Below are 27,609 nucleotides of genomic sequence, written 5' to 3'. Positions count from 1 at the left end.
TCACAGTAGCATATGTTGCTTTCCCTTTAACAGTCTTTGACCATTTACACTTCTCCCATTTAGAGCTGGTAAACATTGACCTCAATTGGGCCTTTTTCTCCATCAAACTCTGCAAAGTAAGGAAAGAAGAAGCAAATTTAGTGACTCCCGGTCTCACTATATCCCTCTTCTTCGTAAATGACCTCATTAAGGACAAGGTCTTATGGTATGCATAAATGAAGATTGTCAAACTCTTTGCCTGATCAATGACTTTCTTATATCTTGGCATTTTTCCAATACTTTCAAGCATCAAATTGATGGTGTGAGTAGCACATGATGTCCAAAAGATATTTGGCCTCTTCAGCTTCAATAATTTTGCCGCTCCCATATTGTTGGCAGCATTGTCGGTTACTACTTGGACGACATTTTGTGGCCCAACTTGCTCAATGCACTTGTCCACATACTCAAATATGAGTTCACTTGTATGTGCTTCGTTTGATGCTTCTTTTGAAGAAAGAAAAGCAGTACTCATGCTAGAATTAACACATAGGTTCATGATGCTCCTTCTTTTTCTGTCTGCCCAAGCATTTGTCATAATAGAGCACCCATTTTGTGCCCACTCTTCTTCATGCTTCTTCAGTAAGTCTTTCATTCTGTCAACCTCTTCCTTTAATAACGGTTCCCTCAACTGGTATTGACTAGGAGGTTTGAACATCGGCCCAAATTGATCAACTGCCTCAACAAACAATTTGAAGCTATCATGATCAATAGCATTGAAAGGTATACCAGTTTCGTACACCCATCTAGCACAATATTCTTGTACAGTCTGTGTTCTCTTTTTAAACAGTGCTTCACTAATATTTTGCTGCCTTTGCGTCATTCTCGAACTCAAAACAAATTTCAGGACTATGGAGCTTGCAAATTTATCTATAGGGCCAAGAGTACGAGGCACTTTTTTGCTCCCTAACTCTTCCAATTCATCTTCATCATCCACCCCTTTCCCCTTGTCAGAAATATTAACCGAGGATCTCATCATATCTTCCTCTTGTTTCTTATTCTTCTTCTTACTCTTTGCCTCGGCAATAGCATTCTTGCATTTAGCTTTATCATCCGGAGAAGATTTAGGACATGCAGAAACATTTTCGGAAATGTGGCCGATGTGTTCTTTGACTCTGTAAACTCCTCCAGACATAACTTTACCACACAACTTGCATTTAACTTTATCCATATTCTTCAGATTAATTAACATTCCATACTGCCATTCGACATCATTTGATTTCCTTTTAAGAACTGAGGCGGCATCGGACAATGCTTCCGTACTCCCAATTCCATTCGACATGACTTTCTTTTTTTTTTCCTGAGTAAATTGACATTGAATGATTGAATTAAAATAGACAACTAGCTAACAAACAAAGCCAAGAGCTAACAATAGCCCCAAGCAGCACCAGTGCAATAGCAAGCAGCAACAAAGGTAGCTTGCTACATTTGTTGCTTGCTTGCAAGTTAGTAAGTTACAAATATTAATTTTTTAAAACATTAATAATAATAATTAATTAATATTTGAATAACAAATAATCAAATATTAACATAAATACTAAATTAAATAACAAAAAAATAAAAAGAAAACAAAAGAGGGAGAGGCAAAAGCAAGCAGCAGCTTACTGGCTACTGCTTACTGAAGGAGGCAGAGGGTGAGTGAAGAAGATGAAGATGCAAGAGACAACCAGAGTGTGGCAGTGTGCGAGCACAAGACGGTGGCGACGGTGACTCTGCAACTGCAAGAGATGGTAGCGGTAGCGACTCTGCAACTGGAAGAGACGGTGGCAGCATGCGAGCACGAGAGAGGTGACGACGACTCAACAATAGACTGTCAGTGGTGGTGCACACGAGTGAGAAGGGGAAATCGACGAGAGAGAAGGGGTAATGGGTAAGGGGAAACAAAACCCTAATAAATTTATACTAAACAATTCACGCGGCCCAGGTGGTCGATTAGGCCATAATCGGCCAAGCGGTTCATGCGGTTAGGTGTCCGCCTAGGCGCCGCTTGGTACTGATTAGCCGGGCCGACGCCGAAGGTGGCCGATTTGGCCATAATCGCGGCGGCCATCGGCCGCCTAGGCCACGTTTTAGTTTACTGGATTCAGATCCTTCTCCAATCGTTTGTCCCGTACTTCGGTCCTGTATAAGAAATGAATCAGCAGTAAAGGTTATGGAGCAATTAAGAGTGCGAGTAAGTTGACTAACAAAAATTAAATTAAAGGGATAATCAGGTATAAAAAGAACAGAATTTAAGGACATATATGAGATAGGTTTGGCTTAACCAACGCCAGTGGCCTTAGCTTTAGAGCTATCGATAAGGGTGATCTGATGTGGTGTCTTGGGAGATAATAAATTTGAGAAAAGGGAAGGATTACCAGTTATGTGATCGAAAGCACCAGAGTCCAAAATCCAAAAACTAACAGACGAAGAATGAGGGAGAGAAACCATAGACTTACCAATATGAGCTACAGTGGCCAAGGAATAAGGTACCTCAACCACCTCTACCATTACAGCGGCCACGGCCTTGACCTCCATGTTCAGCCAAATTAGAGAGAAAGGCTGAGGATTCTGAAACTGTTTGAGAACCAAATCCCGATGTTGCCTTCGGAGAAGGAACTCGAAATAACCAATCAATGAGGTCCTCCACCATAGGGATATTGGGATTAGTCAGAACTTGGTTTCGAACAGATTCAAAATCTTTGTGAAGACCGTGGAGAACAAAGACCATATACATTTTGTCAAGCTTGTCTAACACCTTTTCGAGGGTATCTTTTGTCAATCTCAATTTGATCTCTTCAATAGTAGCTTTGTTCAGATATGAAGGTAAGTCATGGTTTGTCATCTGAAGCGTTATTAGGTTATGAACTGAGTCATACAGACGCTGTATGTCATTACAGTAGATGCTTCGAGCTTTCTTCATATATCAGAGCATGTTTTATAAGACTGGAAGTGAACCAACAGTTTGGTATCAATGGATTGCCATAATAAAGAGACTAACTGATAATCAACCCGCTGCCATTGTTCTCTCTCATTATTAGGAATGTCTTTCGCCTGCTTAGTAAGGTTTTTAGAGAGTCCCTAGCCCAAAAACCAAATATCAACAGCAGCATGCCAATCTAAGAAATTCTTTCCATTGAGTTTTTTTTTATGTTATAGTGGGATTACCAGAGAAGGAAAAGGAAATGAGTCCCTTCTTTGGTGTTTCAGAAGTGATTGACGAAGTTTCTGATGCGGAAGCCATTGTAGGAGATGATGGAGATCTGACCCACGAAGATAGAGACCTGCGATTGGAGATCTGACCCTTGGAAGAGGACTAGGAGGTGTTGATGAGTCATATGGGACCAGTAGCGTGGCGTTTCGGCAATGGGAAGGTGGTGCGTGGCTCTCACGCACTGACAAGAGAGGAGGCGCGTGGAGGGATTTTTGGCGACAAGACTTCGGTGGGTCAGTCGGTCAGAATCACTAGGGTAGACAACTGAGACCTTCACTTGGACAGTTGAAGGTGTTTGGATAGCAAATCTAGCCTTAGACAGAGGCTAGTCATGCGTGAGAGATGAGGGAGATTGGCTGTTGGGGATTTTACAGCCCCAAAACAAACCAACTCTGATACCAAGTTAGAAGAGGATATTTGGTGCGTAATATGGCGTGTGAATCACTCACAATCTTCTTGATTATATATAGTTACAAGAAACTCAATCAACTCCCTTAATTTTAGGGATTGACTTATCTAAATATAACAAGTAGTATCATTTAAATACAACAAGTAATCAGCTAATTACAAGGAATATTTACAGGAAATATTAATGCATATCAATAGGGTGTGTGGGTGTATAGCTTATGCTCATGTAAAACAAGGTAAATTAGAACCTAGGGCTAAGAAGTGTGTGTTTATCGGTTATCCATTAGGGGTTAAGGGGTATAAGTTGTGGAATTTAGAAGAAGAAATGCCTATAACCATGGTAAGTAGAGATGTAACCTTTGATGAGAATTCATTTATTGATCAAGACAAGGAGAATAAGGATAGGAAAGGGAAGGCAAAAGCTGTAAACTTTGAACAACAACAGGATGATGTTGTTGTATACAATACTCCCTTGGAACCTATTCAGGACCAGCCAAGTGCAGGTGAAGGATCCTCAAACCTAAATAACCTTAACAGATCTATAGATATGAGGGATTCATCAAGTTATGTTGAAGAACAACACATGGACAATGCTGGTTCATCAAGTACAATAGGAGATTTAATTGAAGAAAGATATAATGTAGGCAAAGAAGAATCAGTAAGCCACTAGTGAGATATGGTTTCTCTAATCTGGTAGCATATGCATTGCTAAGTGTAGATAAGATGGCCGGAGAAGAGCCTCAATCCTATGAAGAGGCTATAAACTCAAAGGAATCTCAGAAATAGCTGCCATGGAAACTAAGATGGAATCTTTGAGAAAGAATGAGACTTGGGTGTTAGTAGATAGATCCTTGGGAAAAAGAATAGTAGGTTGTAGGTGGTTGTTTAAGGTAAAAGGAGCTAGAGATAGCCTTAAGCCTAGGTATAAAGCTAAGCTAGTAGCAAGGGGCTTTACCCAAGTAGCAGGGGTAGATTTCAACGAAGTGTTCTCTCTGGTTGTGACACACACTTCCATAAGAATCCTGCTAGCTATGACAGCCCATCTAGACCTTTGCCTAGAGCAAATGGATGTTACCCCCGCATTTCTCCATGGCGAGTTAGAAGAAGAAATTCTAATGGATCAGCCTAGAGGTTTTGAAATTAGGGGAAAAGACGACAAGATTTGTTTGTTGAAAAAGTCTCTATATGGACTAAAACAATCTCCTAAGCAGTGGTACAAGAAATTTGATTCTTTTATGATAAGTCAAGGGTTTATAAGAAGCTCATTTGATTGTTGTGTCTACTTGGCATGTTTCCTCTAAAGTAGCAATCTACCTCTTGTTATATGTTGATGACATGCTTATAGCAAGTCATTCACCAGGTGGAATCCAAAGTCTAAAGCTAAAACTTAGGTCAGCCTTTGAAATGAAAGAGCTACGTGAGGCTAAGAAAATTTTAGGAATGGAAATTACTAGGGATAGACATAACAAAATCCTTCAGCTATCCCAAAAGCCTATCTAGAGAAAATCATAAGGAAATTTCATATGTTGGATGCAAAAGTAGTAAATATACCCTTTGCACAACATTTCAAGTTATTGCATGCCCAATCTCCATCGAATGAAGAGAACTTAAAAGAAATGGAGAGAATTCCCTATTCTAATGCTGTTAGTAGTCTTATGTATGCTATGGTGTGTTCTAGGCTGGACTTAGCCCATGCCATGAGTGTGGTAAGTAGATTCATGGCTAATCCGGGGAAGGGACATTGACAGTTGTAAAGTGGGTGTTCAGATACTTGAAGGGGTCAATTAATAAAGTTTTAGTTTATGGTGGAGTTAAGAAATTAGAAAAATCTAACATTATATGTTATATTGATGCAGATTATGCATCAGACCTAGATAGGAGAAGATCTACCACCGGCTATGTGTTTCAATTATGGAACTCTACAATTAGTTGGAAGACTAACCTTTAACCAGTTGTGGCACTATCAACCACTGAATTAGAATATATAGCTGTAACCGAAGCTGTTAAAGAGTCATTGTGGTTGAAAGGTTTGGTTATTGAGCTCCTAGGAAATAATGTGAAGGTTATTCTAAAGTGCGACAACTAAAGTGCTATACACTTGGCTAAAAATCAAAGCCACCATGAGAGAACTAAACATATTGACATTATGTACCATTTTATAAGAGAAATTCTTGAGAAGGAGATTGATCTTATTAAAGTTGCAGGAAATGATAATGTAGCTGACATGTTCACTAAAGTTGTTCCCATGTCCAAATTACATCATTGTTTAAGGTTGTTATAGTTTTATGTTGTTTGATTGATCATTTTTTAGGTGAGAGCAGAACAAGAATGGTAAAGTTCTAGGTTTACTCGAGGCAAAATGGTGGAGATTTGTTAATGTTTTGCTCGAGTTATTATGCTGGAAGTTTAGAAGAAATCTAAGGAGACTATGATGATGATCGCGTGGTAGTTAGAGTGCAAGATACAATTTGTAATTAACTGTAAATGTTTGGGGTAATTTAGACTTTGTAATAGTCGATTATGTTCCCTAGGAAGGTCTGCCCTTTTAGTTTATAAATAGGAGGTCAAGGGGACCTGTTATGATCATCAATCATTTTATCATTTTTTATACGGACATTGATCAAGACCTGGCCCAAGCCAAGGCCAAGCTAATAAACACCGGAACTGTAGCACCAGAACAGTATTTTAATACTTCTTAAGTTTTAGAATTCTACTTGATTTAGGATTCTACTTCATGATTCTATTTGATTTAGGATTCTACTTCATGATTCTACTTGATTTAGGATTCTACTTCATGTTTGATTAGAGTTTTATTTTTATTAGGATTCTAATTGAATTTTACTTAGGATTTATTTTTATTAGGATTCTAGTTGAATTTTAATTACAAATATTGAATGGATTTGGATTAGCCAAACATTATAAATATGCCTAGAATCTAGAGTTTGTAATCAAGTTTTTCTTAATCAAATTTCAGCAACCTATTTGGGTTTTCTTAGCAAAACAGTCTTGTTTTTGCGTTTTCTTCAAATCTAAGCTTCGGCCATTGAAGTTTGCTCTTTCAAGGGTTTATTTTGGTGTGTTTTTTTCACACACGCGCTACATGCTGCATCAGGTGGTATCAGAGCGGTTCATCAACCAATCAAATGGCCAATTTTGAAGGTAACGGTAGCAACCAGCCTCGTGACAGTGATCGGGGGTTGCCCGTGGTTTGGAGAGCAATAGAAGAACAACGGGAAATAACTCGTACAATGGAGCATCAATTGGAGCGAATCCGCAACCAATTGGGCGTTTTACAACGAGTTAAGGATAATCGGAACCGAACTAATGGTGTGAATCAAGCCGACTATGTTAAACCAGGAAGACCAGCCATTAATCCTGTCCTCATTAATCCTAGAAGACCAATGATAGATGATAGCGACGATGAGGATGATCTTGGTCATATGATAGCCAACCCTAGTGGTAAAGGGGTTAGGAGGAATGCGCAGCAACACAACCATTGGGGAAACGATGAGTATAAACTAAAGAATGGTTTTTCGTTGAGTTTGGAGCTTGATGTCAAACATTATGTTGTCCCAGCAACCTCAACGTTCGCAAACTCAGGTTTGATTTATGCTGCTAACATGACAGAAACTCCAAGGTTATTGACTCATATTGGGATATTTTCTAGTCTCGGGCTTAGGCATTGCTTGCAATCCAAGGATGGCGGTGTTTTTTTTGATCGACTTGTGACTATAAAGGAGATGGAGGCCATGATAGTAGATCCTTCTACAGTTCATTCAGGCTCTGTCATGGTTGAATTGAAGGCAATAGGAATATATTCACATTTGCGATTGCAAAAGCAAGATGGTCAAATGAGTCTCTTTGTGGATAGGGGTGTTAGATCTCCCAGTCTAGTTAACTCGGGTAGTGCAACTACTTTCGGTATTAATTTTGTTAGCGAGTATTTAATGTAAGGCAGCAGCAAGGAATGGAAGCTTCCTAATTCAGCCGATATCTAAGGATTATGATTGGCTGTTCTTTTAGTCAATTAATTAGTCTCTTATATCTTTCTATTCTTAGTTGATCTTGTGCCTAGGATAGGATCATCTAAAGTAGGAATGTAAATCTATATATAGCCTTTTGTTTCTTTATTTATAGTTTCTAAAAATAGGTTCTTGTATAGCAGTTAGAATCTTCCTAAAATTAGCAGGAAGATGATTGTTATTTATTGTACTCGTGTGCTTCTTGATTGAATAAGATTAAAAGACTATTCATTTTTTTAGTTGACATGGTATCAGAGCCAAGACAATAGCTTTCCGATCTGTGAAACTATTGTGGCCGTTTCCTCCTTGGTTCAACTTGATCCCTTCCTCCTTTCTTTAGTCCAGCTTGAATCATGTCTAGTACTCAAACCCTTGAGACTACCGATTCCAGCAATACGAGAGTGGCTGAACCTTCAATGACCAGCAACAATGGCGGAAATACCAGTGGGGATCTGCCAAGCCTTCAGATAGCTTACCTTTTAAATGGTAAGAATTATTTGAAGTGGTCTCAATTGGTTCGGACCATTCTTAAGGGCAAAGGGAGGCTTAGTCACCTAGAAGGGACTGGCCCTAAGACCGATGACCCAAGGTTTGTTACATGGAACAAAGAAGACTCTTTAATAATGTCATGGTTATGGAATTCTATGGTCCTTGAAATCAGCGACACGGTGATGTTCCTATCGACGTCAAGGGAGATTTGGGAGGCTATCAAGTTGACATATTCCAAGATCAAAGATGCTGCCCAGATCTATGAGATCCAAACTAAAGTGGCAGCAACAGAGCAAGGTACTAGATCAATCACAGAATATGCCTATCTTCTGCAAACTATGTGGCAGGAATTAGACCATTACCAGTGTCTAAAGATGACATGCAGCGAAGATGCTGCATTACACAAGAGATTTGTTGAAAAGGAAAGGATATATGATCTTCTAGCTGGGCTAAATACTGATTTTGATGCTGTGAGAATTCAGATTCTTGGAAAAGAAGATTTATCGTCCCTCAATGAAGTTATTTCTATAGTTCGGGCAAAAGAAGGAATGAGAGGTGTTATGTTAGAAACCAATCCAATAGAAACTTCGGCTCTATTGTCTCTAAAAGTTCAGGCCCAAAACAAAGGAAAGGATGAGAAGAAGCCCTTTGATAGAGATAACCTATGGTGCACCTATTGCAAAAAGCCTAGGCACACCATAGAGAAATGTTGGAAACTTCATGGGCGGCCTAATAAGGGAGGATCTTCAGGGAAGAATTCTGGCCAGGTGTATATGGCAGCCAGCCACAGCCTCAAAATCAAAAGGAACCCGAGCAAGAAAATGTCCCAGAGCTGAATCAAATGGAAATTGAGAAGCTGAGAAAACTATTGGAATCCCTCGGAAAAGGTACAGAAACTGAGGGTGTAGCCCCTCTTGCTCTCACAGGTATCTCTACCATATCTTATAGCCTATATGCTTCAGAAAATAATTCCCCTACCTCATGGATCTTAGATTCTAGTGCCACTGATCACATGACACCAATTTCAACCCATTTCAGTTCTTATATTCCTTGTCCTAGTTCCAGAAAAATCACCTTAGCAGATGGTTCTTCAACCACTGTGGCAGGCCAAGGTGATGTGATTCTTAGTCGGCACCCCACCCTTAAAAATGTGTTGCACGTTCCCAAACTTTTTGCTAACCTAATATCTGTTCATAAACTTGTTTCAGACTCTAATTGCAATATCATATTTTGTGCAACCCATTGCGAGATGTAGGAGCAAGGCACTAGGAGGAGGATTGGACTTGCTAAAGAGAAAGCAGGCCTATTTCTTTTTGAGGAACCTAGAGAGCAGGGAGGACAAGGGAAAGATCAGATCATATCATGTTTAGCTCAGTCTAATAAAAACCAACTGTGGTTACATCACTACAGATTAGGTCATCCATCTTTTTTCCTTCTCAAAAACATGTTTCCAGATTTATTCAAGGGTCTAAGTACTGCTGTCTTTCATTGTTCTGTATGTGAAATGGCTAAGCATCGGAGATCCACGTTTACTTCCTCAAATAAAAGGTCTTGTTCACCTTTTTCCCTTATTCATAGTGACATCTGGGGTCCCTCATCTATGTCTAATATCTCTAGAGCAAAGTGGTTTGTAGTGTTTATTGATGATTATACTCGAACCTCATGGCTATATCTTTTAAAAACTAAGGCTGATGTAAGTAATGTGATTCCCACATTCTTCAACATGATTAAAAATCAGTTTGGAGTGAGCATTAAGAGGATTAGATCAGATAATGCTAGAGATTTTTTCAGTCATTCCCTATCTGATTTTTTCCTAAAACAGGGAGTCATACATGAATCATCTTGTCCCTACACTCCCCAACAAAATGGGGTGGCTGAAAGGAAAATTGGGCACATTCTAAATGTTACTTGAGCACTTCTCTTTCATCATAATGTTCCCAAACATTATTGGGGAGAAGCTGCTCTAACAGCCACATTCCTTATCAACCGCTTACCATCTCAGCTTCTGGGGTTTTGTAGTCCAATCCAATTGCTCACTAAGTCATTCCCTGATTGTTGTATGATCAGTCCAAGTCTGCAGCGTAGGGTGTTCGGGTGTAGTGCCTTTGTTCATATTCCTTCCGTTAGCAGGGGTAAGCTAGACCCAAGAGCTGTAAAATGTATATTTATTGGGTACTCAGCCACTCAAAAAGGTTACAAGTGTTATCACCCTCCTACAAAAAAATTCTTTGTGTCAGCCGATGTCACCTTTACAGAAGAAGAGTCCTGTTTCCATCAATCCAATCATTCATCTCTTGACCCAAATAAGTCTATGGTTCCTACTCCTACTTGCCCGAATCAACCTTTGTTTCCTTTACCGGCTGCTAAGCCAGAGAGCACCCAGAAAACAGGAGTGACAGAATCATTCCCGAAATCCCCTCGGCCATTACAGGTTTACTCAAGAAGAAAAGGTGCTGAAATTCCTATATCAGATCCAGCATCCTCCTCCACAGAGCCTACTCTTGCAGATGACCGAGCTACTGATTCTATCAACTCAACCTCAGGTAACATCCTCACGGAACCTCCAACTGCTGTTAACAACAACCCTGAAAGTCCCAATCTTGTGACCCTTGAATCTGCCGATCTCCCTAATGATTTGAATTGGCCTATTGCTCTTCGCAAGGGAACTAGAGCCTGCACCAAACATCCATTACATTTGTTTCTTTCCTATTCAAAATTATCCTCTCCTCACAAAGCTTTTCTCACTACCCTGCATACTACCTTTGTTCCAAAGACGTTTTCTGAAGCAATAGGACATAAGTAGTGGAGAGAAGCCATGGAAGCAGAGATGACAGCCCTACAGAAAAACCAGACCTGGAAAATTGTTGATCTACCTGAAGGAAAGCACCCTGTAGGCTGCCGGTGGATTTATACTGTCAAGTACAAAGCTGATGGCTCCCTAGACAGCTATAAGGCCAGATTAGTGGCCAAAGGGTATACTCAGGTATATGGTATTGATTATTTAGACACCTTTGCTCCTGTTGTGAAATTAAATACAGTTCGGGTCCTTCTATCCTTAGCAATTAACCTTGGCTGGAAATTATACCAATATGATGTCAAAAATGCCTTTTTACATGGGGACCTTGAAGAGGAAGTGTACATGGACATTCCTCCGGGATATGAGCTTCCTAATCAGGAAAGAAGGTGTGTAGGTTGAATAAAGCCCTATATGGCTTGAAACAATCACCACGTGCATGGTTTGGTCGTTTTACAAAAGCAATGGTTGCTCAAGGGTTCAAGCAAAGCCAAGGAGATCATACTCTATTTGTGAAGCATTCGGTTTCAGGGGGAGTCACTATACTTATTGTTTATGTTGATGATATTGTGGTTACAGGGAGTGATGAAACTGAAATGCAATGGCTGCGAGAATGTCTAATTCAAGAGTTTGAAATTAAAGACCTAGGGAGACTAAAGTATTTCTTGGGTATAGAAGTGGCTCATTCGAAAAAATGTATCTTTATCTCTCAGCAAAAATATATCATCGACTTATTAAATGAAATAGGGATGCTGGGATGCAAAGCTGTGGACACCCCAATTGATCCAAATCACAAGTTAGGAGAAGCTCTAGGAGAAAATGCAGTGGATATAGGGTCTTATCAAAGGCTGGTTGGGAAACTCATCTACTTAGCTCACACTAGGCCAGACATCGCCTATGCGGTTGGAGTAGTCAGTCAATTTATGCACAGTCCGAGAGAACCTCATTTGAAAGCAGTTTATAGGATACTTCACTATCTTAAAGGAGCGCCTGGCAAGGGAATTCTGTTTAAAAAAGGTGATGATTTGACTCTTGAAGTTATACTGATGCAAACTATGCAGGTTCAATGGTGGATAGAAGATCAACTTCAGGTTATTGCACTTTCCTAGGAGGGAATATTGTGACATAGAGTAAAAAACAGAATGTTGTAGCCCGATCTAGCGCTGAGGCAGAATTCTGGTCTATGGCTTTGGGTATTTGTGAGCTGTTATGGCTAAAAATTATTTTGGAGGACTTAAGAATTCAATGGCAAGGTCCTATGAAACTCTATTGTGATAACAAATCTGCGATCAGTATAGCCCACAACCCAGTTCAACACGACAGAACCAAGCATATTGAAGTGGACAGACATTTTATCAAAGAAAAATTGGACAATGGTTTGATTTGCACTCCTTATGTCTCCTCTGGTGATCAAGTAGCGGATGTTCTTACAAAGGGATTACCTCCAATGGTATTTCGAAGACTTTCTAGCAAGATTAGGATGGATGATATCCATTCCAATCTTGAGGGGGAGTGTTAGCGAGTATTTAATGCAAGGCAGCAGCAAGGAATGGAAGCTTCCTAATTCAGTCGATATCTAAGGATTATGATTGGCTGTTCTTTTAGTCAATCAATTAGTCTCTTATATCTTTCTATTCTTAGTTGATCTTGTGCCTAGGATAGGATCATCTAAAGTAGGAATGTAAATTTGTATATAGCCTTTTGTTTCTTTATTTATAGTTTCTAAAAATAGGTTCTTGTATAGCAATTAGAATCTTCCTAAAATTAGCAGGAAGATGATTGTTATTTATTGTACTCGTGTGCTTCTTGATTGAATAAGATTAAAAGACTATTCATTTTTTTCAGTTGACAAATTTGAAATTAGATTCTAAAACTAAGAATGTTGTAGCAGCTGTTGCTATAGCTGATCATGTGCTTAGACCAAAGGAGGATTCAAGCATCAATATTTTAAGTGATGGAGTGACTGCTGGTAGTTATGGAATAAGCCTCTATTCGAAACAATTGCAAAGGAATGCTTCACCAGGCAAGAAAAATCTATGGATGAATTCGGAATCTATTGAGAAGTCAAAATCAAGAAAACTAATGAGAGGAGAAGGACCTATGATAAGATCTACCAAATTAGAGAAGCGCTCAAGATGGAAGGTTCAACGTCCTCAATCTAACAATAATAATACAATAGAGGCAGAGAGGGCAACAAACATGGTAATGGTTGGACCCATGCCAACGAAGATAGGAGGGGAAGGAATGTCTTTGCTTATGTTCCCTTAGCAGAAATTTTCAAGCAGTTCAAGAAGATGCCAAGCAAAAGTTGCACAAATAAGAAGTACAAGGCGACAACTGACAAGCATAGAAAGTACAAGGTATTTGAGGTTGAAGATGAAGTCATGATACTCTTGAAGAAAGAACGGATTCCAGCAGAAAAGCAAAACAAGTTCAAGTCAAAGAAGTATGGTCCTTACAAGATTACAAAGAAGACCAATGATAATGCCTATATTGTGGATTTGCCTAATTATATGGGTATTTCCAAACATTCAATGTGGCTAATATCTCTTTGTACTTGTCGGACATGGTTTTGTTCTACCCGGATCATAATTCGAGGACGAATTTTTCTCAAGTAGAGGTGAATGATGCGGACATGATCAAGACCCTGGCCCAAGCCAAGGCCGAGCCAATCACACCGGAATAGTGGCACCAGAATAGTATTTTAATACTTCTTAAGTTTTAGAATTCTACTTGATTTAGGATTCTACTTTATGTTTCTACTTAATTTAGGATTCTATTTCATGATTCTATTTGATTTAGGATTATACTTCATGTTTCTACTTGATTTAGGATTTTACTTCATGTTTGATTAGGGTTTTATTTTTATTAGGATTCTAGTTGACTTTTACTTAGGATTTATTTTTATTAGAATTCTAGTTGAATTTTAATTACAAATATTAGATGGATTTGGATTAGCCAAACATTATAAATATGCCTAGAATCTAGAGTTTGTAATCAACTTTTTCTCAATCAAATTTCAGCAACCTATTTGGGTTTTCTTAGCAAAACAATTTTGTTTTTGCATCTTCTTGAAAACCAAGTTTGGGCTATTGAAGTTTGTTCTTTCAAGGGTTTATTTTGGTATGTTTTTTTCACACGCGCTACACGCTGCGTCAATTTTATTCTCTTGTTCAAGTGCAATGAGAAAAGAGAGAGAGCTATGATCAATATAGTTCTTGGAGTCCTTTTGAAGAGAATTGTACTCGAGTGTAAAGAGAAGGCTAGTGATTCTTGTACAGATTTCCTACATTCATTAGTGAATTGTTCTCTCGGTGGAGTTACTGGATGTAGTGTCATTTCTATGGCATGAACTAGGGTAAATCAGCGTGCAAAGACTTGTGGTTTGATTTTCTGTTCTATTTTAATTCTGTCGATTTTTTTTTTACTTTCTATTTTGTGCATGTATTGTGATTGATTCGGTGAATATTGAGTGAGTAATTGGGCTTCAGTTTTAACACATAGGCCAGCAAGTCTCCTTTGTTCTCCCAATTTCCCTCCATAGGATGAGGTGCTTGATCCAACCCCATTTTTCATTCCAGTATTTCCCTTCAGCACCTATTTGTTAAAGTTCTTGCCTCCCAGATTGGATGTCCCTAAGACCACCCCTTTTTGTTGCTACTTTTGCTTCTTCATTAAGGCCTCCACCACCATCTCTTGTAATCGGGCGCTTTCCGATGCCTACTCCATTGTTTGGGGCCTTATCATTTTAACCATTGGCTTGAGCTCCTCGCTTAGACCACTCATGTAACTTGACACAAAATAAGCCTTCGTGAGATGAGGGTTGTGGTGTATCACGAGAGGGATCTCAACTCTTCAAACCGTTTTTGATAAGATCCTACATCCCCAATCTACCTAAGTTTGTTAAATTCTTCTATGACATCTACCATACTTCTTTCTCCAAATCGTTCACACAATTTCTCTGAAAACTCTTCCCAAGTATAATTCCTTCTCACTTGCATATACCCCTGAAACCAGGCATCAACCACGTCATTGAAGTAAGTTGTAGCTAAGGACACTCTTTGTCCTTCCGATATATTAAGCCAATTAAACATCCTGCACTTCCTCAACCACCATCTAGGATTAGTTCCTTCAAACATTGGGATCTCCATCTGGGGCATGGGAAACCCCGGATGTTGATGGTTGATAGGACCACCCCTTCCTCTATCCATCAATCCCTCCAATTCCTCCTCCAAATCCACCTCAATTTCAGAGGTGCCATTTCCCCTATTCATCCTATTTCCATGCAAAATAGGTTCAATCCTCTCCATAGGAGGAAAGTCGGGAGATATTCTTATCGAGTTCTGGCGAGTGAACATCACCATGAACTACTACATTTGAGCTCCTAGTTCCTCTCGCACCCTTTGATTGATCCATCTAACCTCCGCTCCAATCCCTCCATGAAACTCTCCAATTTACGATCCATTGCTACAATCGCCTCATGATTCTGGGTGGCTCCGAACTCCAATTGGTCTACTCTATTCTAGAAATCCGTCATAGTCGAGTTGACTTGCTACAGCTGCGACTAGAGATTCTTTATGTGGGTACCTTCCACCATTGATTCCAGCAAACTCTGGCCAAGAATCGCGCTCTAATGCCAATATTGTCACGGCCTAAGCCTAACAATGTTTACCTTCCTAATCTGATTTGAATTGGAAGGCATTCTCAGAGGAACAAAACGTAGAACAGAAAGAAAGAGAGAGAGAATTCTTCTGATATTTTCTCATTAATTCTTTCAGGAATCGATGGGAGAATATATTCAATCCGCCAAGGGCAGATTCTTGCAGTTGCTGTGGTTATAACCACCTGCTGCCACCTATAACCACTTCACGTGGATTCCCCTAGGCTAACAAACTCTATAATAGAAAATAGAAAAAACAGCAGTAAACAAAAGTTACAGTAGTAAAAGAAAGTTAAAAATTTCCTAAGGCCAAGTTCACCGTGTGACACTATTATTTATAGTCCCGTATTACTAGTTTGAATTCAAAATAAAACTTGCTTTCTTGTGTTTGTTTTGCCTTTACAGGATGAATCTTACTGAGAGCAAAGTTATAGTTCCCTTATGTTTAGCCATCACATTTCTTTGGCTATCTCTAGAATTTTGTTCTTCCCTTGCAGCTTAACTATGTAGAAGAAACAATGGCATTTGGATAAGAACAATAAACCCTGGGTAGCATTGAAGTGGAAAGAAATTGGTAGCACGTATCATTTCTTCAACTATTCTCGCCTCCTCCCAAAACCGAAAGGAAAAAAAAAAAAGAAGCCAAGATTCTAAAACTGTTCCCAAAAATCCCAGCATTCTAGCTTCCTTTCACCTTAGAACCACCATGGAGGATAGATGGAAATACTACCTTAACAAATTTATTTTCATTCTTTATGTTGTTGCTTTATATTGCAAGTTACCTGACGGGGACGGGGACGGGGACGATGAATAAAAAAGGGAAATGGAAGGTGTACCTGATCCAAACAAAGTCCCATTGTCATTCCTAATTTTAAGCCCATTGCATCTTTATTTTCAATTTTGTGCTTTAGGCCCATTAACCTCTTTTAATTCTGTTGGTCCTATTTTTAGACCCAACCCAATTTTAATTCTTATTTTCCTAATTATCTTTTTAAATACTTTGAACCTACTTCAGCCTACTGGGACTATTTTTATTTTTAAGGCAAACCCAACTTAAAATTTCTTTTTGGGCCTATTTAATACCAATAGACCTATGTTAGTCCTTTTAAGCCCATTTCTTCGTCTATAAAAATCTCTTGGCTTCTCAAGCTCATTTCCCATTCTCTAATATCTTTTAGGGGCTTTAAAATTTCTCTTTGGGTCTATTTTCCTGAGCCTTACTGACTATCTCCACATGCCGTAAATAATTAGGGCATGCCATATTCTGATCATTGTCAAACCTTTACTCATAATTACCACAATGCAGTCATCAAGGTCCCACAAACTACACTTCCATTCTTTAGTGAATGCCATGCGTCATATCAGCGTATTGGGTGTTACATATGAATCTCACATTAGGGGTTCAGCATCTTTAATGAGGGGTTTCTGGTCGGATGTGAGGGATGCCTTTACAAGACCGTTTAGTTATGGAATGTTAAACCTCTGGCAAATATCCTTATATTCTATTCACTAAAAGGAGAGAAGGGCTTATCTTTTGTATTTAAGCTCTTTCCGTGCTTCATAGCTACTAATATTTTGGCCAGTTTGACCACATGAAACTCGGGCTCTTTCTATTTGATTAACCTGTATTGATACTTTTACTTGTATGGGGAAAAATTACTAGTTTTTGTTCTTGACAACTGTGATTTGACATCTGGAAAAATCATATAGTTGGCAATTATACTTTGCAGCTCAAAAGTGGGGAAAGCTACATTTTATATTGGCCAGCAGAACTTTATACAGCTGTACCTAGCAGACCATTCTTTCCAAGAGGATTTTTGTGGGATGAAGGTTTTCATCAACTATTGATCTGGTTAGCTGTTTGTTACTTCTCCATTTGAGTTGCAATTGCATATGTATTAATCTCCATACTTGCTAACTGCATGCTTTGATATGATAAATGTTTTATGTAAATTATATTCTAAATTCTATCACACCATTATTGCTTGTGTTTTTTTTTATTTTTTTTTTTACCATGCTATAGGCGGTGGGATATATATATTTCCTTGGATATTATGGGACATTGGTTAGATTTAATGAATATTGATGGGTGGATTCCACGTGAGCAAATTTTGGGTGCAGAAGCTCTAAGGTATCAAATTGTTTCTTGGAATGAATTTGACAAATTTGGAATTTCAAAATCTGTCATTTACAGGCACTTTTTCCTTTTTTTCTGTTACAGTAAGGTTCCTGAGGAATTTGTTGTTCAACATCCAACAAATGGCAATCCACCAACTCTGTTTTTGGTCTTGCGTGGTATCTGAACTCCTCTGAATACATTTTTTGCTTTTGCTTTTTTGGGTGATCTTTCTCTTACATTGGTACACTTTAGAGATTTAGGCATGTCACATCTTCCTCTGAGTTGATGGTGAGATTTGCATTAGTACAAGTGTGCATTCACATAACACATCTAATTATCATTTAGGTGATAACTCATTGATATGTCTTTACCCTAAAGTGTAACCTTGAAATTACTATTGGTTTGTGTTGCCAGCTATTTGTGTGGCAAGTCAAGATGGCTTGCCCGTGGCCCCCCCTTTCTCAGTAAGCTTAAAGACATCATCTTGTTTGATTAAGATGGCTGGGAAAAAACCTGGAAAACTAAGTTTCATCATGTGGTCCCCACTTGAAAGTTTTTGCAAATATTCACTGAACACTGCAAATAAAAATGATATTTCATCATCAGGTGGAGGGTGATACCTGTAACATTCATCAATTTAAAGTAAAAACTACTCTTCTTATGTACATATTCCAATCAAAGTATGTTTCCTCTTTTTGGTCCGGCCATAGACAGATAATCTGTCTATTGTTGGTATTTTCTTATATTTCTCTTGAGGAGAATACAATGTCATGGCTTACAAAATATGTTTTTGATCAAAGCTGGAAACTCAACTTTCTCAGATTTGGTTTGTGCTACAAAAAGAAACAAGTTTACAGCGACAGAGAGGGATCAGATTTCTTCCTTCTTAGATCTGGCATTCATTCGCCTTGAAGCATGGTTTCAGTGGTTTAATACCACACAATCAGGTAAATCAGAACTCTTTTGTCGTGGGACATGAGCTCGTAAGGTTAATGATTATGGTCTGAGAATTTGTCATTGTAACATGAAATTTGATTATGAAAAATAGGTTGGAAAAGAAATTCTTAAACAAAGTCAATTTAGTCTACTCTTGGTTGATATTAGGTCAATGGCAGTGTTAACTATTGTTCCTCCTGTCCTTTTGGGTAGATTTCTGCTGAATAGAGTTGCATTCATGTGACTTCCACAATGAGTTTACTTACCCTCTTAACTCTTTCCTGTACTATTATTATCTGATCACTCTGCCATATACTTGTTCCTGTTCTGTGTGCATCCATTTTCAGCAGAAGGCCAAAGGCTTGCAAATTTTATGATCATAGCATACTCTCTTCTTGTCATTAGATATAGAAACAATAAGGCTACCCTTTAAACCAAAGTAAAGAGATTGGCAGGTCAAAATTTTGCTATTTGGGGATGCCACTGCCACTGCAAGTGGGTTTAAGGCTTGTGATTGTTGCTCTCTATTGGGAATCCTTTCACTGTCAGGTGGTGCCTGTGTTCTCCCTCCTGCTTGACTGGAGAAAGGAAAAAACAGACTGCATCTCCTTGACCTTCGACAGTATTTGCTTGATCTAGACACTTGCTAACCCTTTTTCTTAGACGCTTTCAACCATGTATACCACAGAAACAATCAGAATGATTGATAGTTACTCATGTAGACAAACAAAGTAAGATCCTTCTGTCTCTGCTGAGACCCACCAAATAAAGAACAGTGTGAAATACAATAACCTGATTATTGTTTCTGATCATGAGAATGTATGTTCTACCATTTTTTTCACTCTGAAAGTATTATATTTTTTATTTCGCTGCTATGATTGACAGGCAAGGATATGGGCAGCTACTTTTGGCATGGAAGAGACAATTCAACTACACGTGAATTAAATCCTAAGGTCCTTATCACAACTATGATTAATTTTCTGAACAAAAAATTAAATATGCTTTCTAAAGAATAAAAATGTGTTATGGTAGAGCACAGGTTTTGGGCAAAATGTGGAACATGACCTACTTATAGGATTTATTGTTACAATATTGGGCAAAATTTGTAACATGTGTTGAGTATTTCTGTTTTTGTTCAAATTGTAGTTGTTTATGAATAGGCTGCATGCTGATGTGGCATCTTTTTCTCTCTCTCTCTTTTTGACTTAAAGGTCATAACCTGTTTACTAGGAAAAACTGACCCCTTGTACAGGGTTTGCCCCCTCTGTCAGCTTTTGTTTTAAAGAATTTTTCTTATTAAAATTCATCATCACCATAACTACACCTTATTCCAACCAAGTTAGGGTCGGTGACACTGCATCCACAATGTCAATTGACTTCTAAAAGCATTGACAATAATGTGGCAAAACTTATGCCAAATGCCATTCCTGATGCAGATGAGATAAATTTCCAGCACCATCTTTATATGAAAAGGTTTTATGAGATGGCGGTGAATGGAGATAATTGATTTTCTCATGTTCCATCACATAGTTGATATTTTGAAACCAACCTTTACAACATGCAAACACGAGTAATTTTTCTTGTCAAACAAATAAAAAAAAAAAAGCACTAATACCAGAAAGCTTGCTTGAACAAATCAGGTTAGAATAAGATCACATTTTCAATCCATTCTGCTAATGGAATCCCATAATTATGCACTGGCTCTAATCCACCAAGGTTGCAGGCCAACTTTCTCTGTATAGTATATGTGTTAGCTGTAATTCTTCCAATACTATTATTTCCCACACTTCCTCTGGCTTAGAAACATTACAGATTGCTTTTTCTAATTCAATGATGAAATAAGAATATCTCAGCCCACTCCCTAAATAACCTTGTAGAATATCTGCAAATCATCTAGAGAGACTTTTTTAAAAATAGCTGCTGCATATCTTTTAATAATCTTTTTCATGTATTAGAATTGAAAAGAGTTATTTCCATTTTGTAGGATATTTATGATACAGGGAGTGCTTCAATTAGTTTCTAGATATGTTATTGGTTGTTTTCAAAGACAGATCAGGAAAATAGACATATTAAAAAAATTGAAGGTCACTGTGATACAATGGTTGGGGCCTTGTTTTGTGGTCTTATACTATCTTTTTATTTTCCTTATTGTTACTTTCTAAATTTTGTATGCTAGTGCATATGCACATAAAAGAGTTGTCACCTGCGTTGTCTTGGGCAGGTTTGGCTTTCTTCTGTATGTGTAATTGTGGTACTGAGATGTATAAGGACCATTCTGAAAAATTTAAAAAGAAATAGAGAGGGGGGGAACAAAAAAGCAAAAGGCAAATGCCTAAAAAGAACAGTATAGCTGTATAGGATTTTCCCTTTTTGTTTTAGATAAATTGCGAATCTCCTGCACTATGTAAATTTTCTTTGTACCTTGAAGAAGTTCTTTTACTGCTCTCACTCTCCACGTGATTTTGCTTTGTTTTATCAAATAATATTGTAGCAAAATCAAGCTTTCTCCCCCCAATGAAAACTAAGCTTTACTTAATGAATGAAAAACCCAGCAGGCCACTTAACTTAGATCAGTCGGGTTTTTTTTTTTTATTGAAAGCACTAGTTCTATAACTTTTAACTAAGTCAAGTACATGAATTCTGGTTATTCCCGATTCCATGACTTCAACCATGGTTGTGCTGCTATATTGATATTGTCACCGGAATGTCCAGGCACTGAGCTCTGGGTTGGATGATTACCCACGTGCCTCACACCCAAGTGAAGAGGAACGACACTTGGATCTTAGGTGTTGGATGCTTCTTGCAGCAGATTGCATGTATTCCATCTCAAAGCTTCTTGGGAAGGAAAGGGAACTGGGGAAGGTATGGCAAGGAGGATGCTTATCTGCATGTTATGTTTCATCTCTAACATAATAAACCTCTCAACTGAAATGATGCAGGAGTATGGTTCAACAGCTAAGCTACTCTCAGATTTTGGAATTCTAAATCAGGTTTGTGTGACATGATGATATCTGGTATGACCTTTTTTTTTTTTTTTTACCGTATTAGAGCTTTTATAATAATTGATATAATTTTTGGCCGTTTAAATAGAGTTCTTGAGTCTTCTAGTTCAGCATAAGAAAATTAAGAACATAGAGATTTGATGACATCTATATGTCCAAATTTGCATTCAATTGACATGGACTTAATAAAGATCTATTGATGACCGGATTGAGTCTGGCATATTTGGACCTAGGCATTCCTAGTATATGAGGCTCCCCACTTTGTGATGGTCGGGGAGGCCGTATTTTTTATGCAACCTTCCCCTTGCTTTTTCTAGCATATTTGGACCTAATTCAAAATAATTAGTACATAACAAAAAAGACTACCTGATTACTTAACCCATGCTGATCATTAAAAAAAATAATGGTAACAAGAAAACTAATAATGATAATCAAGTACCTGATCCATATACTTCAGCTAACCTGATTACTTTAGTGGGGGATTTTTTTTTCTTTCATGTAATATACACATATTTGAGCAAGTAGACCAACAACAACAGCAATATCTCGCCTTAATCTCACTACGTTAGGTTAGCTATATGAATTTTAACTCACTTAACATTTCTATCCAATGTTCAAAAACGCGCTAGGCGCTAGTCGGGCGCCAGGCTGGGGCCTAGCGCCTAGGGTGCCTAGGCGGGGCTTAGGCGGCGACTAGGAAAAATGGTTGTTATGGTTGTTTTTTTTTTTCCTAATGAACTATCTAATGTAGTATTAATGTATTATAGATAACAGCAAGCTTGCTGCCACCGCAAGCAGCAACGCAAGCTTGCTGCTTGTTGCAGCAGCAAGCTTGCGTTGGCAACAAGAAGCAAGCTTGTTGCGCCTAGGCCCAAGCTTGCGTTGGCAGCAATGCAAGCTTGCTGCTACTTGCTGCAGCGAGCAGCATGCATAGTGGAGGAAGACGAGATCGAAGGCAGAGGAAGATGGATACATACCGGCCAAGAGACGAGATCGACGGCGGTGGCGAACGATCAAGAGACGAGATCGGCGGCGAGAGAGAGAGAGAGACGACCCGCGATGAACGACCAGAGAGAGGAAGGGAAAGGGGAAATAGAGAAAGAGAAGGAGGAAATAAATCGCCCCAGGCCGCGCGCGACCTAGGCGGTTAGGCGCCGCCTCGGCAGTCTAGGCGGCGCCGTGGCTCGATTAATCGGACCCAGCGCCTAAGGTGCCAACCAGCCTTTCTTCGCCGCGGCCAGTGGCTGCCTAGACTGAATTTTCGAACACTGTTTCTATCTATGATTTTATTTTCTCTAAGAGGAAGTAGACAAAAAAGAACAAAAAAAGAAATCACAAGCCTCATGGTAAATTTTTGTTTCTACAATTATTTTTTACTTTAAACTCATTTAAATAATTCTATTTTTCATGCATTTCCCTCAAGTTTTTAAATAGAATAGCAGCATACTAAGTTTTAACCCCACTAGGTGGGGCTAACTACATGGAGTCTGCCTAGCTAATCATCATTAACTATAACCATATCTTCTATCACATTATTATAACCAGTGTCATGCCTGGGAGTTACCAAGTTCTTTTTGGTCTTCCTTTTCTTCATTTTTGCAAATTTCTTCTATTCAATCCACTTTACTCATTAAAGCACTTTTTCGATCTTCTGCTTAGATGATCAAATCATTTTAATCATGTCTCATGTGTCTCATCCTCAATAGGCCAGTCTTAACTTTATTTCTTATCTCCTTTTTTTCTGATACTGCCATTTCTTGTTTGTCAACACATTCACCATAACATACTCATCTCAATTACAAATATTTTGCACATATTAGTGTTTTATTGTCCAACATTTTGTGTACTACAATAAAGCTTGTCTTTTAGTTGTTTCTTCTTTTAGCTTTAAGGGATCTTAAAATCATATGAAACATCAAAAGTGCTTCTCCAGGTTAACCATTTTGTGTTAATTTTGTGACTAACATCTATCCTCTTGTCTTTTGGAAAATTAACTCAGGAATATATGAATTGATATTTTCTTGAAATGATTTGATCTTTAGGTTCACCATAACATCATCCAGATTTTATTTTTATTAAACTTCCATATGTTTAATTCTTTTCTTTTCTTTTCTTTTTTTTTTTGGCTTAGGCATATGTTTAATTGCAATATGTTGTTCAACTTAAAGCCTTTGGATTCTAGGTGCCCCTTTATACCTCGGGTTTAGTATTTGAGCCTTCATTTGTCTCATCCGTCAAGATAGGATCATCTACAAATAACATATACCAATGCACCTCTATTTATATGTGCTTAATGAGTTTGTTCATCACTAGAGCAAAGAGATGAAAGCTTAGTCTACATCTTCAATGCAATCCTATTTTAATTGAACAAGACTTAAGATCTCCACGAGTTCTAACATATGTTTATGCTCTATGATGCATGTGTCAATAACTTGTATGTAAGCAACTTGGACTTCTTCTTGAGACCCTCCATAAGACTTGTTCTTTAGACTTTGTCATAAGCTTGTTTTAAATATATAAACACTTGTAATTTTTTTTTTTTTTTACTTAAATAATTGATTTTTCCATTAGGTGTCTTAGCAGATATATCTCTTCTATTGTTAACCTACAAGACAAGAAACCAAATTTATTTTTAGATACCTTGGTTTCTCTTTTTAGCCTTATTCAATCACATTTTTGATTTACTTTGTTCATAGACACTAGATTGCTCTTTCTTCATTCGTTGAGTGTTTTCTTTTCTTCAATTAAATTATCTAATTGACTAGTTTTGTTACCATAAAGTGCCTAATTCTCTTGTGTATTTTCATGCTTGTATGAAAATATCATTTCATAATAAGGTTGGAGTAGCGTCTATTAAAGGTAAGATGAGTGAGTCAACTAAAATGGTGTGGACATTTGGGGTGAAGACTGATAGGCTTCCTATGAGACAAGTGTATGGATGTATGAAATGGAGGAAATTTATTGTAGAAGAGGGGAAAAAAACTTGGTAGGAAACCCTTTAGACATGACATGATATAATGAGCTTCCTGGAAAATGGTCGTTGATAAAGATAATTGGAGAACTGGAATTCTTGTGGGATAAAGTTGTTTAGTCCAACTGTTCTATTTTTTCATCTTTTTTGGCTTGCCTCACTTTTTTCAGACAATGAGTCAGTAGAATAAGTTCGTCAAATTAATCTTTTTTGAAAAAAAAAAAAAGAGGAATAAAATTATGTACTATATAACTATAAATGGTAAATTATTTTTTATTTTTGTAACTAATTTGAAATGTTTCTACCTTCAGTATTTTTTTCCCTGTGAATTCATCAAATAGAACTTACTAACGTGGAAAAGAAAATATTTTCCAGCCAAATTCCAAATTTGGGTGTTTGATAACTTTTCCATGAAATTTGTTTTCCATCCAAGTACAAAAATGCCATATTTTCCATAAAACCAAGGAAAATCAATTCGGGGGGGATGTTGGTTTTGATTTTCCATGGATGTTGGAATTTATTTTCTTTTCCACCCTGTGGAATCAAACACTCATTAAAGAAAATCAAAATAAATTATATTTTAAGCAGGAAAGTTGTATATTCAATTGACACCCTAACACTTTGCTAGTTTGGTTTGGCACATAAATTGATCAATGCACTTTCTATTTTCACTTATTGAAGAAAAAAAAAGAAGAATGTTGTTGACTTCAGTCTCAGAGAAAAAAAATAAAGAAAGAAAATGAGCTGAAGAGGAAACTGTTTTATGCTTTGTTTTGGGCATTTTTATTTGTCCATTTTTCTTTTTCTTTTTTCCATTCATCTTCCTAACATTTAAACATAACTAAAATATAAATTAAAAAATACCATCATAATATTCACATACAAAAAGAGACGCCAGTGCAGTAGACTTCTTGCTTTGCAAGAGTCATATTTTTACACAGCCTTGCTGTTGTCCTTAATGCTAGATTGATCCCATCAAATCAAATCCAATTAACTGGATTTGTCCAATCCAGATCCATCCAGGTCTAAACAAACAGGATAGAATGGTTCCTGATCAGGCCCAATTCACTGATTGGTCTTTTAAGACCTTGGTTATTAATTTGTAGATACTCTCTCATACATGCTTTAATGTTTTGCAGATGCACTTTGATGATTCTTATGGGGCTTATTTTGATTTTGGAAATCACACAGAAAAGGCATGCTACTCGTACATTTAGTTTCTGAACAAGTATATACAATACATTAAAGAACCGTCTCCTGCGTACTACATAAACTGCCAAGATTCTAAAAAAATGTTTGATCTTTTTAAGGTTCAATTGAGTTGGAGAGAAGTAATTGGAAACAACCATCATGCTAGTCGAGAGCTAGTCCAGGAAGTTTTAGAACAGCCGAAGTTGAGGTTTGTTCCTCATGTTGGCTATGTCAGCCTTTTCCCATTTGTGGGGAGGATTATTCCACCTGTAAGTTGCATGATCTCATTACAATGCAATTTGCTTATTTATTTGTCTGTTATCAGTGCTTGTTTACTACATTCTCACAATGAACCCTTTTATACTAATTTCCTCCGCCCCCTTCCTTTATCATTTCTTTTTTCAATTCTTTTTTCAATTGGGGATGACTAACATTCGCATTTGTTAATGCACAAATAGGACTCATCGATCTTAGAACAGCAGCTCAATCTCATTTCAAACCGGTCCATTTTATGGACTGACTATGGGCTACGGTCTCTTTCAAAAACAAGGTACGATTCTGTCGCTTGTTCATGAGGTCCTTTATCTATAGAGATTTGTTTGATAACTGGTTTGTTGTAGAGTTAAGGAAATTAATTGATAAAATTTCTCTTGCATAACACAGCTCAATGTACATGAAACGCAACACAGAGCACGATCCACCTTATTGGAGAGGACCAATTTGGATGAACATGAATTACCTGATTTTATCCTCTCTTCATCACTACTCTAAAGGTAAAGTTATATACCTCTGCTCTTGCAGAGATCAAATCTGAACCCTCATTTCCGCCTTGTAATGAAATTTGAATCCTTGGCAATTTAACACGTGCAGAGAATGGACCATATAGGGACAGAGCCAGGACCATTTATCATGAGTTGAGGAGCAATGTGATTAGGTGACATTCATGTTCCTTTTTGTTAATAACACGCATCTTGCTGTCCAGTTGATTCAAATGACTAATGTACATTTCTGCTTGTCACAGAAACGTTGTTCGAAATTACCAGCAGACAGGTTATTTCTGGGAACAATTTGATCAGAAGAAAGGGAAGGGAAAAGGCGCACGCGTGTTTACTGGCTGGACGTCACTTGTGTTATTGATCATGGCGGAAGCATATGGCGACTAGATCAGAAAGGGAAATGAGTAGATCTCAGCTAAATTATGGGTCCTAGTTTTATTGTCATACATTGCCCCTTTTGTATGCTTCTTGTTTGGGATAGAACTTTTTAAGTATTAGAGGGAAGAAGACGATTACTGCGACTTGGATTTTATTAACTTTATTTATCAACAAAGGAAAGAATCCCACAACAAATAAGCCTCCTAGTTCTGTATAGCTTTTTTAGTGTCAAAATTTACTTCTGATGCCAGTTAAACTGAACTGAAAGATATCGATAAATATAGTTATTTGTGACCATTAAAATTTAGTTGTGATATTTGGATAATACTAAGGGTGTGTTAAATGTAACATCCGAAAAATTAAATTTCATTTTTATTATTTGACATTATAATTTTTTATAGAATTAAATTTTACAGTATAATTATTAAAATATGTTTCATTTATTTTTTATAAAAATTCCAGTGATTTTTATTTTCTATTAGAAAATATTATTTTTTAATTAAATGTTATCAAATAGAGCTTGCATTTGTCCACTGTTGCCGTTTTAGCTTAGTGCTTGTAGATCTGGTCAAGTTTGACAATTGGTGGGCTCTGTTTGGATTCAGTCAGGCCCAGCTATATTGCAAATAAATAA

At 37.7% G+C, this 27,609-nt stretch overlaps 1 protein-coding gene across 2 annotated transcripts in view; it reads left to right on the top strand.

Annotated features, from left to right (window-relative positions):
* LOC127809573 (mannosyl-oligosaccharide glucosidase GCS1-like) overlaps positions 1 to 27,237 on the top strand; it is a 69,436-nt gene extending 42,199 nt beyond the window's left edge. The window contains exons 9-21 of one of the 2 annotated variants that reach the window (XM_052348452.1): positions 17,333 to 17,454; positions 17,626 to 17,733; positions 17,824 to 17,897; positions 18,543 to 18,668; positions 19,543 to 19,610; positions 21,370 to 21,519; positions 21,597 to 21,647; positions 25,770 to 25,826; positions 25,941 to 26,090; positions 26,280 to 26,371; positions 26,485 to 26,594; positions 26,692 to 26,755; positions 26,843 to 27,237. In XM_052348452.1, the coding sequence (XP_052204412.1) occupies positions 17,333 to 17,454; positions 17,626 to 17,733; positions 17,824 to 17,897; positions 18,543 to 18,668; positions 19,543 to 19,610; positions 21,370 to 21,519; positions 21,597 to 21,647; positions 25,770 to 25,826; positions 25,941 to 26,090; positions 26,280 to 26,371; positions 26,485 to 26,594; positions 26,692 to 26,755; positions 26,843 to 26,984 (1,314 nt within the window). In that variant the 3' untranslated portion in view covers positions 26,985 to 27,237. The remainder of the gene's footprint in view (positions 1 to 17,332; positions 17,455 to 17,625; positions 17,734 to 17,823; positions 17,898 to 18,542; positions 18,669 to 19,542; positions 19,611 to 21,369; positions 21,520 to 21,596; positions 21,648 to 25,769; positions 25,827 to 25,940; positions 26,091 to 26,279; positions 26,372 to 26,484; positions 26,595 to 26,691; positions 26,756 to 26,842) is intronic. The other variant, XM_052348451.1, reaches the window with a different exon arrangement.
* The last annotated feature ends 372 nt before the right edge of the window (positions 27,238 to 27,609 follow it).

The sequence above is a fragment of the Diospyros lotus genome, chromosome 9 (genome assembly GCF_014633365.1).
Source record: "Diospyros lotus cultivar Yz01 chromosome 9, ASM1463336v1, whole genome shotgun sequence".
NCBI classification, from domain to species: Eukaryota; Viridiplantae; Streptophyta; class Magnoliopsida; order Ericales; family Ebenaceae; genus Diospyros; species Diospyros lotus.
This window is presented reverse-complemented; position numbering and strand designations above follow the sequence as displayed.